The sequence below is a fragment of the Triplophysa dalaica genome, chromosome 15 (assembly GCF_015846415.1).
Source record: "Triplophysa dalaica isolate WHDGS20190420 chromosome 15, ASM1584641v1, whole genome shotgun sequence".
NCBI lineage: Eukaryota > Metazoa > Chordata > Actinopteri > Cypriniformes > Nemacheilidae > Triplophysa > Triplophysa dalaica.
In genome coordinates this window covers 8,359,125-8,376,186 of record NC_079556.1, presented here as the reverse complement: position 1 = coordinate 8,376,186, position 17,062 = coordinate 8,359,125, and the positions used below count along the sequence as shown (strand labels likewise).

At 38.0% G+C, this 17,062-nt stretch overlaps 1 protein-coding gene and 2 long non-coding RNA genes across 3 annotated transcripts in view; 1 reads left to right on the top strand and 2 right to left on the bottom strand.

Moving 5' to 3' along the window:
• Positions 1 to 12,122, bottom strand: part of larp1b (La ribonucleoprotein 1B) — a 24,041-nt gene extending 11,919 nt beyond the window's left edge. Inside the window, exons 1-5 of the mRNA XM_056767732.1 lie at positions 11,426 to 12,122; positions 7,101 to 7,162; positions 5,643 to 5,702; positions 2,623 to 2,848; positions 174 to 296 (exon numbers count right to left, since the gene is read on the bottom strand). Coding sequence (XP_056623710.1) covers positions 174 to 296; positions 2,623 to 2,848; positions 5,643 to 5,702; positions 7,101 to 7,162; positions 11,426 to 11,783 — 829 coding nt within the window. The 5' untranslated portion in view covers positions 11,784 to 12,122. The remainder of the gene's footprint in view (positions 1 to 173; positions 297 to 2,622; positions 2,849 to 5,642; positions 5,703 to 7,100; positions 7,163 to 11,425) is intronic.
• LOC130436785 (uncharacterized) lies at positions 12,004 to 17,062 on the top strand. The gene is made up of 3 exons (XR_008909110.1): positions 12,004 to 12,136; positions 16,412 to 16,553; positions 16,896 to 17,062. It is a non-coding gene; the product is annotated as an uncharacterized LOC130436785 (long non-coding RNA).
• Positions 12,487 to 14,549, bottom strand: LOC130436784 (uncharacterized). Its single transcript, XR_008909109.1, has 5 exons — positions 14,030 to 14,549; positions 13,733 to 13,834; positions 13,458 to 13,553; positions 13,125 to 13,196; positions 12,487 to 13,033 (listed from the first exon to the last, which is right to left on the bottom strand). It is a non-coding gene; the product is annotated as an uncharacterized LOC130436784 (long non-coding RNA).

Below are 17,062 nucleotides of genomic sequence, written 5' to 3'. Positions count from 1 at the left end.
CTCAATTCTGATTGGCTCATCTCACACCCAATTTGCTACACTGTGCTGTGTAGGATTAAATGTGTTAAGGGTAATATTTTTTACTTAAAATCATAAAAGCACTTAAAAGCAATATTTCATGTCCATTTTTGAATACAAATTAGTTTTGTCACAGGTAGGATATTCCTGGGTACCTCGGCCACGACCTCTGCCCCGCCCACGGCCTTTGCCCCGGCCCCTAGGACCTCCACGGACATTACTGCCCTCGCTGCGAATGCTTGCCGTGTCATCAAAGAAATCTCTTTCTCTTCTCCAGCCTGTGAAACAAATAAGTCACAAATAAACAGAGATGTCCAGTGCAATATTAAGTAAGATTCTGCATTGGGATCTGAGAAGACCCTGTCTACAGATATGTGTGACAATTCCAGTCGCATGCTCTGATCTGTAGGCAGTTCCAAATGTAAAAATTGACTTTCTGTACATTTTGTTGGTGATCTGGAAATAATAATAAAATGGCTTCCTTTTGATTTCTTTAATCATAAAACTACCTTTTTTTAAATTCAATTCATACGTGAACTGTATGAGAGATCAGCAGAACAGACTCTTCACATCTAAATGACCTCAGGCGCAGTTCTCAGGAAGAGAAAGAAACCAGACTAGGGGCTTTTAGCAATGCCTTGTGTCCTTGGCACATGACCTGCCATTTTGTTAAGATAATTTACCTCACACAACTGTACATTTAAAAGTACTTAAGGGAACATTAATTATCAACACTGTGAAGTAATTCAATTAAAAAAGGATGGAATGTGACAGAATGTAACAGTATGTGTGGTGGTGTTAAGATTTAAAGCTTTTACGTGTCTGAAACCCGCACAGTCACCATGAGAATTTTGTTAGCGCTCGCCTATCTCTCTTTTGGCTGAAGTTTACTCTTGGTACACGTGTGATCATGCTCAAGTTCACACATTTGTTTCCCAAGGTGTGAGTGTCTTAAAGGTGCAGAACTCATTTTACACGTGAAGAAATGAATAGTAGTAGTGACATATGTTACCAAAAATAAATACAAACAATCATAAGAATGAGGGAGTGGTACAAGAAAGTGGAGAAAAGGCAAGTTGAAGTTACGATATGAGTGTAACACAGGCTGGAGTTTAACTTATGCTTATGAACTTATGCTAAATATTTACACATCAAAAATGCTAGAAACTGTAGCAAGGACCAGTTGTCATTTCTATTAATTACAAGTACTCAACATTGCTGATGAAGGTAGCAATATAACAAAAACCTTTGGAACATTTATCCTCTTCTGTAACAGTTAACCTGAGTTTAGCTCACAATTACATTAGATTTACATTTATCTGTTCGGCAGCTGCTTTTATCCAAAGTGACTAACCAGCCCTCATATTGTATTTGTATGTGTATTTCCTGAGATTCAAACCAATGATCTTGGGAATGCTGACATCATGCTCTATTAATCTCTATTTCTTTCCTAAAACCTCGCTTATGTTCAGCATAGAATACAGGCAGAAGTCAATATCAATATCAATGTGCCTTATTAGGTCCTTTACAATGTAATGGACAATCAAGTAATTTTAGTTGCGATTCTGAACAAACAAACCAACCAACTGGATTTCACATTCCAAATAAAATACAGTGTATGATGTCGCACACTTCTGTTCGTTTCTGACACATCAGCCTCATCCCAATTTGAAGGCGGGATAGTAGGGCCACAGCTATCTAATGTGCAACAATGCCTACTGTTTTTTCTCTCACTATGGGCTTTATTCTGATTATCACATGCAGAAACCAGAAAACAGGTCTCATCCGCATCCGGTCGAAAGTCTTTTTTATGCGCTTCATTTTAGTCAAAGTGCCTTTAAATGAGATACCAAATATGATCAAATCGATGCCCATCACATAAACAGATTGATAAATTATTTTTTATTTTTTTTCTTCTCATAGACATTTGGACATTAAACTAGAATAAAACGCAAAAAATGAGCCACAAACCGCTAGCTAGATTAAATCCATAAATATCGCTGATAGTTTATACAACCGTTAACTCCTTTATTTTTCTTCTCACAGACATTTGCGTATTTAACTATAATAAAACGCAAAAAATGTAAACAGCTAGCTAGGTTAAATCCATAGATAGCGCTGACAGTTAAAACCTGCTGTTAACCGGTTAAGTCACATGACATTCGAGATCTACCCATTTAAAAAAACAGCAGACAGCATATAGTGGGCATCAAATGGTAGAGTTTGTTTGGGTGGGTGTCAATCAGTTTAAAATGGTTCAAAATGTCCACAATGCACCCTAAAAAAATTCAGTGATGCAGTTACAAAAAACTCTAGCGACATTTTGTCATTTAGGTGCGTTTCTTCACTTCTGCTTTCTGGGATAGTGTGTGTATATACTGTAAATCCATGTACAAACTATGTAACAAAATGTAAACAATAATTTCCTAAGAGAACTTTGTTTTTATTTCACATAATTAAGTCTTGAATATGTTTGCAGACATTTGTAATCAGTTCTAAATGTTCTGTTGGCTGTATTTTGCTGTAACGTTTGTTTCAGTGTTAAAAAATAAAAGAGGACATGCTTCATAATGTCATGCAATGTTGAAGGTGAGGCGGTCTCACCTCCTCTCCTGCGGGGGGCACTACTTTGCGTCTCCTCTCCATCCTCTGCTTCCTGATCATTTGGAAGTCCAGTGATTGGATCCGACTGCGCCTCCCTGTTCTCCTTACTGTCACTTCCGTCACTACTGCACTCCTTCTCTCTCTTCTCTCCTCCGGAAACTTTCTTTCTCTCCCTCCGGCCAGACGGTCCCTTCTGCCCGTTTGTATTTATCACATTCTGGTGCTGCTAAGGGACACAATCATATCAATCTGTTAGTAAATTCAGTAGATTTAGAAAGTGGTTCAATAAGTAAAACCCCATAAAGGCCCTTTTTTATTTGAGTCAACTTTTCATGATACTGTATTTTAAAGTGAACTAGAAATCATACATAACCCCCCTCACACATACAGTCCTTACTGGTAAATTGCAGTTAACAGATCCTTTTTGAAAAGGATCTGTCTGGTAAATCCATACTCCCAATTTACCAGTCATAGAAGTTGTAATATTGCCAGCAAATTACCAGTACGAGGCGATGTGTGAGTGAAGAATGAGGATAACCGTTAAGAGCACTTACACCACATGACGCGCAGACCGCTTTGGGCCAATCACAACACTAACGCAGATGACGCGCCACAGATCTTTGATAACGTAAACTCACGAAATTATAATACACTGTTTACACCGCTTGAAAGCTGAATGGCACATTGTACTTGGGTTAAAAGGATAGTTCTTAAAAAAAATAAAATTTCTGTCATTTACTTATGCTCATGTAATTTCATACCTGTATAAATTACTTTGTTCCGATGAACACAAAATAAGTTATTTGGAAGAATATAAGTAATTTGCAGTTCCGGTATGTCATTGACAACCATAGTAGGAATAATTAAATGGTAGTCAAAGGTGTCCAAGAACTATTTGTTTTTCTAAATTCTACAAAATATCTCGTTATGTGTTCAACAGAACAAAACAATTCTATCGTTTTTTTTCGTACTATGGTAGTGGATGATGTCCCAGAACTGAAACTTGTTAACATTTTTTTAATATCTTTCTATGTGTCCATTGGAACAAAGAAGTGTTTACAGGTTTGAAAACCTGATGGTGAGTAAATGATGAAAGATTTTTGATTTTTCGATGAATTGTCATATAAAGAGCGTATGATCCAAACATCAACAACACAGTGTTTGTTGATATTAAATCACACCCCGCCATATTTTCAAACTTAACTCTGGTTGTAATTGCAGCTATTTATATTGAAACTTCCGCTTGATGACATACACCGTGTTTACACCGGATGTGGCCAAGCGCAACGCGACAAGAGACAATAGAACGCATTAGAACCCATTATAATTTAACGTTTTGGCGTAGTGTTGGCCGATATTCTCTATAGTCAGATCGTTCTATCGCCAGCCTGTGGATCGCCGATACATGATAGTATCGAGAGGTGGGGCAATTACACATTTATCCATGACAAGCAGGATTTGTTCACAAAAACAGAAGCTTACGTGTCTAGAAAATGCTCTTGTATGACTGAAATTAGCATTCTATCATAGTTTAAGTTCAGTGCAGTTTGCAAAATCGTTAATTACCACCACAACCTTTCAAACGAGAGAAAGTAAATTATTACTATTGTCAATATTATTCATCCAAATGCATCATTATTATTTCTTGATTGCCAAACGGAAACAATTCGCTGGTTTTAAACGCACATAGCACTTCCTGCAAGAAAAGCCTGAGCCTTGTGTATCGCAAGCTCTCTCTTGCACTGAAAAATCAACATTATAAACTCTCTGGCTTGAGGCAAAGCCCTAGATAAAACTCTCTCTGGCACATCACTAGCCCGCACATTATAAACTCTCTATGGTGCGAGGTAAAGCCTAAGCCGCATTGCAAGCTCTCTTGCATGAAGAAATGTGCAATGCATGTTTGTAATATTGATTTGCAACATATTTAGGCAAACAGCCAACTATCGTTTAGGGAATCATCTATCGTCGATAGGTCTGAGGATCGTCGATACACGATAGTATCGTCAATCACAACACCCCTATTCTGACCCGACAATCCCATTAGAACAAGCCATGTGTCGTGTCGCAGCATGGTCCGGTGAAGACACGGTGATAATATTAATGTTATTTTGAGACAGCTGTGTGAACGCTGAAAAATGCTGTTGCTTGTGTGATCAGTGGGTGGTATACATTTGTATATATACCAGTAATTTACCAGCATTGCTGTAAGAAAAGGGCTATGGCAACATAGTGTAGGCAGCTCATAAAGGGACAGTTCCCCTAAATATTATAAGTGCGATTTCTTATGAAGTCATTGTATGATCTTTGTGTTAGAAATGAAACTGAATTAATTATTTATTTTAATAAATGGATGTGGTGTCACAGATAAAAATAAGCACTTTGGGCCCTATGCAAATAAAAATGTTCTCCTGTGCATCATGGTTTGACCAGTTAGAAGGCAATATTTACATACATTTTGTCCTGGACATTTATGTATGGTGCAAGAGTTTCTTTTGTCATAAATCATTATTATTTATTAGGTCACCCTTTATGCTTTTCGATGGGTTTTGCAAATATTCAACCAATACAAAGTATTAAAATGTCCTTATCAACTTAATCATTGAAAAAGCTGATTTTCAATTTCCTGAAAAACTAGGAATTTTGACATCTTAGGTTTCAAACAGCGACGATATGTTTATGACAAAATAAGGGTAAGTATAACAATGTTGCCTTTATTATTTTTGGTAATGTTTTAGTCATGTTAGACATCCTTCAAACATACTTCTTTAATGATGGATCATTTATAATTGTAAAACACACGATCTTATTAAGCTTAAAGCAGGACTATTATGAAACGTTTGATTATCACACTATCCTCTTTAAGGCAGGTATAATCACAGTAAATCCCTAGTTAGGCACACATCAAAGGAATTAAACAACCAGAAGCAAATTACTTTTTATTTTAAACCAAACTAATTTCAATCAGGTTAAAAATACAAAAAATATATATAATTTAAAATGCTAAAAAAATCCTTCACCTCCTTAGTGGCGATCTCTCCTGGCGTAGGCCAATTTGTGATGTCACTGAAGTCACTCGACTGCAATATAAGCAAAAGAGAAGCAATGTTAAGAATTCAAAAAGAAAGTTATAAATCCTTTCTTCCGCAACAGTTACCATACAACACAGAAACACCTCAAAAATCTCACATTTAACTAGATTTCACATGAATAGTTTGGCAAAACCAAAACTGACCATGTATAAAGTTGAAGAATGATGGCATTAGATCATCACAAACACTCAGTTATTTCACTTACATTCAAAAACAATATAATATTCGAGTCAATTCCTGTGTATAATTTGGCCAAAAAACTAAATTAATATGTAATCTTATTTGAGTGATTTGAAAATAGCATGTTGATACTTATTGAATGCACTAGCTGGTGTCAGGGAGTAAAACACTCCTAAAGTACCGTTTCCACCCTACACTTTTCAACTTTGTAAAGCACAAACACTACCCAAACCCTTTGCAGGAAGTGTGGCCGTCCCTTTCTCAAAGATCATTTCACCTTCTATAACTGGAGGAACGTCAATCATTCCTCACGCCGCAAAGCAACCCAGAATTCCAAGTGTCATATCGGATTCCACCGCCGTCCTGAAATGGGTCCTGGGTGTTCCAGATGCTAAAGCTGGACAGTCAAAGCTCGATTTGTAATGGAGTGTCTTTGAGTTAATGGTGCAGGACACAGGTTGGCCAACTAACCCAAACCCTTTCACATGACCCTCAAAACCACTAATAAATGAGGGACAGAAGACAAGGAGCCTGCTGGTGGTCATAAATGTGCAAGAAACATGCGGAGGGTCATGTAAGTGGAGACAAACGATCATGCCCTGGAGACAGTCATAGGGACGACTCCACTGCCCTGTCAGGACTGAATTTGAGCCCTGTACGTGCTCTCTCTGGAATGTCCTGCTGAGGTAAAAGTCAAAAACTCATGTGCTGACTCTGTTGACCATTTCACCCAGACAAAAGACTGAACAGAGAGGACAAATAACCACTTAAATACAAACACAAGCTAAGCTGCTCTGTGACTGGCTGCCGCTGACCTCTGATCTAGACTCTGTTACACAAACAGACCGGGGGAAAAAATGTGGGTTTACACAAAAATGAGTTTATTTCCATATAAATTACGAAGTTGACGAACGCTTTTATAAGAAAGCAACTTGCAGGGCAGTTGGAGGCAAATTTGAATAGTTCTGGTAATCTGAAATTTAGTTAAACCTCACTGTATGATTTGCAGTTAATATTGCATTGCGTGTTTGGAGGAAAAACTGTTGTATTACCCCATTTGCGACTGTGCTATTACACATATCAACAGTTGTGCTTACCTGTGGCATCCTGCCCACATAAAATAAAAAATTAAGTATTATATTTATTATATAAGGTTAATGGGGTGGTCTTGCCTCCTCTTTATACCAAACAATGAGAGTGCTTTACCTTGCTAGTCTTTCTGGACCTGGGTTTGCTGGCACGGACAACTTTGGCAGGACTCTGGGGATCTGTGGACACAGAACAAAAACACTATGTTTGATGTAGTTCATTACAGAGAGATAGAGAGAGAAAAAGATAAGATGCCTGTTGCATGGAACATTCAGTTAAAGATATGACTACTCTTGACACTTTGGAGACGTTTACATATTAAACCAACTTCTACATGTGTTAGACGGGCATTTGTACAGTAATCGCCTCTTAAAGGTATAGTCATGAGTTGTTTTTGACTACTGTTGGCATTTTTTCTACAATGAGGTCCAAGAACGGTTTGGTTATAGGCATTCTTCCAAATATCCTTCTCTGTGTTCATCAGAACAAAGAAATGTATACAGGATTTGAACAACTCAAAGGTGAGTCAATGACGACAGTATTTTAGGGAGGGGGGTGAACTCTCCCTTTAAATCAACTGACTTATATGTAACATATATTTGTTCTCATCATTCTGTGTTTTTGGGCACACATCAACCCGTTTGAGAGTAAACTCACAAGGCCTAGATTATCCTAAAACACCTCCAGGCAACAAAAACTACATAGCTTTAGTTAATTAATAGCTCCAAGTATGACCATAAACACTGTGTATCTTATTCCTGTGACTCATGAATGAGTTTTGTCCTCTGAAATGAGATTTACCCTTACGGTTGAAAATCGTGATGAAAATCTACCCACAATGCCTCTCTGCCTCCACTGGTCAATTCCAACCGAGTGCCGCGTGTCAATTATTTGAGAACAGCAACATTAAAACAGATTGTAAAGCCACACGCCAGCACCTGCACAGCAAGGTCATGCATCCACATGCGTAAAACATTAACTTCCTTTTAAAGATGGATCAGCAGCAAACAACATTTCACAGAGGGCCGGTGAAAGTGGATTCTTCTGTTGTATTCAGATCCCCTCCAACACAATGACATGGCCCCCATGGGTATTTATGCTGCCGTTCACACATCCAACAAAGCATCTGGCCTTGTTCTGTGATAATAGCGATCTAGAGAGTCACAGAAGCAGTGTTTTAAAACACAGGAAAATTTGTGCTAATCTTGCCTAAGATCAGGATTTCTAAAAGACGTGAAGCTTCATGCCAAAGATCCAAATGATGACGAAACCATTTGTTTGCCTTTTGAAAAAAATTTAACTTGTATCCCTTCACTGCAACATTAGGATCAATTGCACGGTTTAAATTCTTTGTGGTAAAGGAGAAACAACTGAATAACAGTCTGAATTATTTTAATCTTAAATGAACCCATCGAAAACGAAGTTCCTTCAAAGCATTGCCTTAAGGGATATTGCCTATTTTACATTATTATAATTGCTTACAAAACCGGTTTTCATTTTCTAGTTTTTTTTTTTTTTGAGAAAAAAAAAACTGTCAGGATCAAACAGGCAATAGAGAGGGACGCCCATTCCTGGGAGTGTCCTGGGTCCTTTATCATTACTGAAAGGATGGCCTGTATGATAAGGTGCTGGGCGCTTGCTGACAGTGTGGGGTGTGACCAAACACACAAACTCACTGATACTGTCCTGCCAACACCTAACTTTCACTTATTGCCACCCGAGGCAGAATAACCTTATCCAATGTAAATGATCATTTAACTCAAATTAGACATAAAGCCAAAGATGAAGCAAAGCCAGTTACTATTCAAATCATAGGCTAGAATTTGAAATCTATCAACTTTTTTCCACAGGTTATCTTATAGGGATAGTTCACCCGAAAATAAAAATTCTGTCATGATTAACTCAACCCCAAGTTGTTCCAAACCTGTCTTCGTTTTGTTGAAAGAAAAAATATATCTTTAAACCGAACAAAGAAATGTATACAGGCTTGAAAGAGTAAATCTTGACAGAATTTTCATTTTGGGGTAAACTATCCCTTTAAGTTTTTATTGATATCATTGATAAAGTACTTTTTCTCTTGCAGCTCAAGACACCTTAGTTCCTTCCTTCAACATTGGACAGAACACAGCCATAGCTGTCTAACAAAGTAAACATTGCATACTATGCTATATCTATGCTACGTCCGACTCCGAACACAATGCTTTCACAACACAAGCCCCATGGAGCGGCTTTCTATTCTCAACGTCAGCTTACAGGTCATGTGTACATGCGAGTTTCACTGTCATGGTGGCTACAGAGTATGTTAAAATACATCTGTCATTTACCAGTCGGACAAACTTTGGTTTATATTGATTAAGCTGTGCTAATTGTGGTGATTTGGAACCTTTCATGATTGAAAAATTAACGTTTATTTTAGATGCATATTTAGATATTATATACCATTACATTCCAAACTTTCATGATAACGTTCAGGCAGTTCAGCACTATAACAATGTGTAGGAAGTTTTCAGTTATGCTTTATAGGTATTGCCAAAATCCATCGCCACGTCCTATGATTATTCAAAATGCACACATCTATGATTTTCAACACACATCCCCAAAGGATCAACCTGAGAGCCTCTCTCATATGGCTGTCCTATTTGCAAATACTTAGAATCATGACATGTATCCCACTTTGCAGAAAACACAAAGACGTGGCCTAACAATGTCAGTGAGATCTTCAGTGCTGTTCATTCAGCAACAGAGAATCTAAAACAACAATGTGCACAATGCATATGGTATGATAACAACAGCCTTTTCTGGCTTCACGGTCTCTAACCACAATAGGGAAATGTTTAAACATGAGGCTCTAAAGTAGGTAGTCTTTAAAAGACCAAGACACAGAAACTGAAAAGCTATTACACAACATAAAACGTCTTCTCTACTTGACAAGATGCTTAATACCCAAAACTAGATAAAAAGAACAAAAGTACAACCAGTGTGTTTGGGTATCAGGTTCCAAACAGACCCACCCTTTTAACCAAACTAGTGCCGTCTCCTCGGCTATGCACAGAAATGAATGCCAGTGAAAAAGTTTCTGTTCTGATCAGATACTAAAATCAGATTGTCATTGTCATGAACAAAACCTGTGGAGAGGCATCACTGCCTTCAAGTCTTTGAACTGTCGTCCAAGATACTTTCGCTACCAAAAGACAAACATAAAGAATACACATTGACTTAAAAGACACATTATGAACACACTGCCCATTTTTAAGTATGCTCCTAAAGCTGTCATCATGTAAACAAATTCATCACAGGGCCTTATCAGAATAGGCAGCTTAAAATACAGTGTTAGGGAGTGGTCGAAGTGCTTCATAGTTCATAAACTACTATAAAACACCACCATACTAACCCATAAAGTAAACAACAATCAACAGGTGAGCTGTCAATGCTTTATTCCAGCAGGACAAAAAAAACCCACATGAGTTCAGTATGTGTGGGCTTGAGGCATGGAGGGTAAAGGCCTCACATCAGCTCCTACTGGAGTTGCAGTGCTCAGCACTACACGTGCTCCCGTGCAACACGATCAGATGGGGTTAGGAGGGGGGCTATATCTGCCCACATCAGCAAGTCTGTCCAAATACACCCAAATGATCCAGGCACACGTGGGTCTGTAGGTAGAATGATGTGGGAACGGGCGTTTTGATGGGCGTTTATTCCCCCACCACCATATTAGGTCACATCAGTAATGGCAGGAGCTCGAGGCTTCCTGACAACAACAAGACGTTTTTTGACCAAGCACATAGATTGCATCAGCCGAAAGCGAAACAAAACGATATTTGTGTCACACAATAGAAGCCAGAGGATATCATCAGGATCTCGGTTTGATTTATGCGTTATCCAACTTTAACAGCAGCATTTTCAATCAGGCAATCCAGGGCAGCATAACCATATGTTTAGACCACAGGACTCCCCGAAACTAGTTTTTGCTCAAAACACAACGGCTACAGTGACAAACCACGTGTTTCGTTAAAATTCGAGAAGTTTGGTTTTCAAGCCTTTATCCTGTTTAAAGGGATTAAATGAGCCTTCAAGCCGTGAGGTTAGCGCGATGCTACTGCTAACAGGCCACGCCCCCACCTCCGATTGGTCCATTTCTATGACCATGTATGAAAAACACACTTTACGGATATGGGCACAAAGTTTCTGAATTATTATTAAAAGAACATAATGCCCGCCGTTATAATACGTTTCGATTCATGGGTGCACAAGTATATGAAACAGTCCATGAAAGTGATTTGATCGGAGTTTGTGGGCCGCTGCTGGTTGCAGTAGCACACGAGGGCTACCCGAGCACATGTGTGCATGCATGGAAATAAATGCTGCGAGAGATATAAATGTGTCTGTTATGAGCATTAGTGAAATTTCGTACATACACGCGTGGGGTCTCACATGGGCCGTACCTGGTTGTATGGAGCTGTTAGTGGCATTGTTGGCAGGGCAGGCATTCCTCTTCGTCCACGGGTTGACTTTGGGCGGAGGAGCCTCGATCACTTTCATGGCAGTTTCTGTCGCTTTGGGGCTAGATGCATTCTGTTCGTTCTCTTTGTCGTTCGTGCTGTCCGTGCTCTGGCCATCCACTTTGCTTTCCATGACCCCCTGTTTTTGATGTTTGCAGTCGACTTGAGGAGGATCGTGCTGCCCCTCCTCGTGGCTCGCTCGATCAGGTTTCTTGGGTCGATCCGTGTCCGACTTGTTTTGGTTCCCTTCTCCCAAACAACTGACTGTCACGTCCAAGTTACTCGCAACTTCAGTGGCCATGGTTCAAAGGAGCAAACGCCCACACGTTGCTATTTTCCCCTAACCCTTAAAAATACGTTTTAAAGCGCAGATATAGAGAAGTAGTCGATTAAAGCTGTTGCAGCTAGATCGCAGGTTGACAGCCAGCAGCTTGAAACACGACGGAGAGCTGCATCGGACTTTTCCTGGTTTTTAAATGTCAAAATGCTCGATCTCTTAAAGAAGCCATAGCGTTCGTTCACAAGAACTGATCATATCGTAACGCAAAGAAAAGAAACAAACACTAGCAAGGATTTCGACCCCACTTTTCGATTTGGCTGAAAGGCAACTCGGCTAAATAAAAGGAAATACTACCAACGGCCACGAGTCATTGGGTAAGTGTGATGTGTGTGTGAGTGTGTTACGCCTCTCTGTTGCCCCTATCGGTCGGTCAGAGGTACCGCAGGACGGCCGGTTGAACGTGGTTGATCAGAGCCAGTCTGACGTGGCCTTTCCTCCAGTCAACACACCAACACACTGTCACAAAAACCTAAAATCATGCACGGAGTATCACACAGATCTCAAAACCTAATTTGATCCGTTTGCCATTTAAAAAACGAACAAGTTTACATTTGAAGTAGGAGACGTTAGAGGGACTTATTGTTGTTTATTTAAACTATAACAGTACATTAACAACTTCATCATTATTAAACTACTATTACTCATGACCGTACATAATCCTGTTAAGAGAATAAATGTCATTTAATGTGTTTTGCCAGAAAATAAAAAACTTTCAAAACAGTAAAAGGCCACTAGAGAGAGCACTTCCACGTGTAAAATGTGCCCTTTACATGCGAAAAGAAGCTCATTTTTATTTAGCTTGAACTTAAAATATATCACGTCATATGCTTTAATGTTCATATTTTTTAAACAATTTATTATCATCAAAATGTATAATTTTTTTTAAATGCCATCTCATTTTCTGTATAGCAGCCAGCATACATCTTTTTACCATAATTCATTGTAAATATCTATAAAACTATTAAGAAAGTTTTCCACATAAGTTAAAATATCAGAAATGTTATCTTATCAAAACATAAATCTAGTTTTACATTAATGTGGAAAGAATAGCCATTTATTAAGCATATAGATAGGTATTTTTAGATTTACTCATTTATTAACATAATAAGAAAGGTGCTTAGGAACCAAAATGTGCAGAGAACTTGATGACAGCTTGCGGATTACTTTACTTGGCGTTCTTTTTGCGGTCTTGTGTATATGTAAGGGTGATCCTGGAGAAAACAAAGTTTTATTAAATGAACATTTCTTCTGAGTGACATTTAAATAGAAATCAACAAATGAGGAAGATGCATTGTATCTTACTTGGGATGGGCAGATGAGTTCAACTGGATTTGAGAAACTGTCAATCATTGTCTTCTTTTCCTCAGGTTCAAACTTACAGGAAAAGAAAACAAATATATCAATTTTGAAGAGACAAAGTAACAAAGAGTGTTGGCTAAATAAAATGATACAAGTTTCAGATCTGAGATCATACACAGAAAACAACATTTCTGTCTTTATATAAGACTTCTAATTTTTTTAGCTTAAAACTGGTGTCAGCTAAGGGGGTTTCCGTTAGTGGTAAACTGGCTTGAGTTTTGTTTGTTCTGTATGGGAATGGTCAGGATCTAAGCAGCAACAGTGGTTGCTACTAACCATGTTATTCCAAAGTCCTTTAGCCAGCTCCTCATGACCTTTAACAGTGAAGTGAAAACAATCGGCTGTGAAGAAACTCGTGTCGATTTTGCCATCCTGAAAGAGCCAAAAACCACCAGAGAGGTGCTGTTGAGTCCCACTTCATATGACATTATTATGACAACTACAATAACATTCAGTGTAACAAGATTTTTTGCATTTTTTCCAGTCTTGCTATTTGTGCACTGCACAAAGCTACAGAATTGTATAGGAACTTTAAAAAGGCAGTAACTCACAGGAAGTCTAGGTGGCTTGGCGTAGCGCAGGTAGGGCTGAAGAACCACTGCAAAGTCCTCTTTCACGAAACGATCTGAATGTAGAAGTTCCTCCAGCCTCCTCTGAGCAAGTTAATTATATTGAATATAAAATAGGCTTCATTTCAAACAAATAACCTAAATATTTAGACATGTTGCCTAGGAAATAAACTGACAAAAGTGTATGTTGGGGACCTTAAATGGCTGAAAAAATTGACCAGTAAATAGTGAATATCAGAATATGGTCTATTGATGTGGAGCATGTTATACAATGGCCACCTGAAATTCCAGGTTCAACTCCAACAACTCTTGCAGCTCTGGAGAGTTCTCTTCCGGCCGTGTCAGACATGAGCAAAAAAATCTGCAAGGGGAGATAAAAATACTGAAATCTAAATCTGTAACAACCACCAGGGTTTATCCCACTATGAGATTGCTAATTTGCATGTCAATTCCAGGATAGTCTCAGCCTCAAACGTCACGCCCACGATCCATTGGCTGAATGTCTGATGCACATGGCACACTTCTCTGGAAACACTTCAGCACGTTCGAAGTCGTAATCTGATTGGTTGAATTTCACAGGATTTCCGGGAGACACGCGTGTCGCGTTCTTTAACGGTCCGCCTAGAAACATAAAGCCTTCTGATCTAAGAAGTTGACTGTCGTGTTTACAACGGTTGCTATAAGAATTCATCTCGATTGACTAAACGCGCAATTCTTGAAAGTATACTTAGTATAAACTTAAAAGCATCGTTGTTTCTGTTAACTTTGGACACGTTCGTGAATGTACTACATTGGTCTGTTACTGCGGGGACATTTTTACGCCTTTAAACATGACGCTGAACAAAACGAAACGTGATTGGTTGCTTTACCTGTCAGTCATATGGCCTCTTGAACGGGCCAAGAAAGCGGCGAAAAATTCCGCGAGGTAAACGATGGTACACCGCCCCCTGCTGGCCAAAACATTCTACAGGATTCAGGAGTGGAGTTTTTAAGGGATATTACATCTTAACAAAAGTCGTTTAATTTCTGGTTGTAATTCCCTCTGAATCTTTATTTTTATTATTTGTGACCCTGGACAACAAAACAAGTCTTATGGGTACATTTTTCGAAATCAATATTTGTACATATTTTGAAAGCTGAACAATGAAGCTTTTTATTGATGTATAGTTTGTTTGGATATGATAATATCTGCCGGAGATATAACTGTTTAGATCTCTGGAATCTGAGGGTGCAAAGAATCAAAATATTGAGAAAATTGTCTTTGAAGTTGTAGATAAGAGGCTCTGTTACTGGTCATCCACTCACAAAAATAAAGTTTTGATATATTTAGGGCAGGAAATTTACAAAATATCTTCATGGAACATGATCTTTATTTAATATCCTAATGATTTTGGGCATAAAAGAAAAATGTATTATTTTGTATTACATTGTATACCCATACAATATATTTTTGGCTTTAACTTAAAATGTTCCCGTGCTACTTAAGACTGGTTTTGTGATCCAGGGTCACATTTAACATTTTCAAAAAAAATGTGTATAGGTAGGTCTGTACAAGATGAAATGAGGGTAGGAGAAACATCACAAAAACATAGTCACTGTCCTTCCAAACCTCGGATATCCAAAGTTGCTTTTTTTCAAGAAACGGAAAGAACAGTACTTTTGAAATGATTAAATAAAGTGTCTTCAAAGTTGACAAGCCCTTTTTCATACGTATTTATATATAGATATTTGCCAAACCCAGTGACAAACATAAAGGGTGACTTATAATAATGATTTTTAAGGTTATAAAATAAAATCCAGGAAATATGGAGATAAGAGTGAAGGACAGCAGCGATATCACAAATACATTAAACATGTATTTCACATACTTATTTAGCATGCAGCCAATGTTGGGCTTGGCAACCTCTCTGAGCGCCTTCATGGGAAGAATTTGAACAACATTCACAATTAATCTTGGAACCTGAAAAACACAGAGTGAGACAGAAGGGCACGAGTTGAATATTAAAGATATCTCTGCATTATGCTTGTTTCGAGTTAAAATTTCTAACAATTAAATATTCACACTCTACCTCCTGCATCATCATTTCCAGATTCTCTGTCATGTAGTGGATGAAGTTGTCCACAGAAAACAGTGACTACAAAATGACAAGCATTACTTAAATTCATACACATGTGAATCCAAACAACATCACATACACATAAACTACATTTCAGTTTTAATCTGATCATAAGATTTCAAGAATGACTGACTTTGTTTTTACAGTAATCACAAATGTCGTTCATCCCAATCAAAATAGTCAAAAGTTTCCAGTCTTCTTTGTAATTCAGACCCTGTGTAGAAAACACAGTAAATCCACATTAAACGGCCATAAAAAAGACAATCCTTATGTTTTAATGTAAAATAAATAGATTTTTGATGTGATCACAAGAATTTAGAACTTACAGGGTAAGTCTTAAACGTGTCTATCATGTCCCTTGTCTGCCCAGAGAGATTTCTAGAAAACAGTCAATAAATACACTGTAACATAAAAAAATGGATTCATATGGTGAACTGGGCATTCAGATCAACCAGATCCATTTTGCATTATTAAACTGTATAATAATATTATAGTGTGTTTTTATATGCCTTTGATCTTGGTCTTATACTTATGTTGCTTACAGTGTATTGTGTCCAGTAACTGCAAAATTGAATCGGGTCTCATCAATTGTTGTTGGGTGGCCATTTAAGGTCGCCAAAGGGGATGGCCCGAGAACATTGGGGTTGAAAAGTTTCACAATGTCTGGGATGGAATTGTAAGATGAGGTGAGTTTAGATCTTTTTAGTACCAATATCGATAGATTTTTCATTCTATGACCCCATATCTAACATAAAAAAATTCAAATCCTACTCGCAAGAGTAATGACATCCAGATATGATCCATATCCTCCAATACTGCCAACCACACATAGAAAACAAGGACTCAGACATACTGTTATAAAACATCACTATGATAAAATTCAGGTTTTGTTCTTCAGTCTGATCAATCAATGAAGCAATAATCAAATAACCATTAAAGTTAATAAGTAACGATGATAAGCCACCAAGACATTTGGGTGTAATGATAAGAGTATAATCTTTGTATTTGTTTGTGTGTGGTACCTCCAGGAAACTTGACGATACTCAATAGGGATTTCCAAAACAGTGGAACCATTGGCACCTATGGCAGTCTGACAACATGGAAAACAAAAAAATTATGGAAGAGAGCCTCAGTCTAAGTGACATACCAATTTTAAACTTAAAAAGGTTTTTTGGGAAATACTGTGTATGTGCCT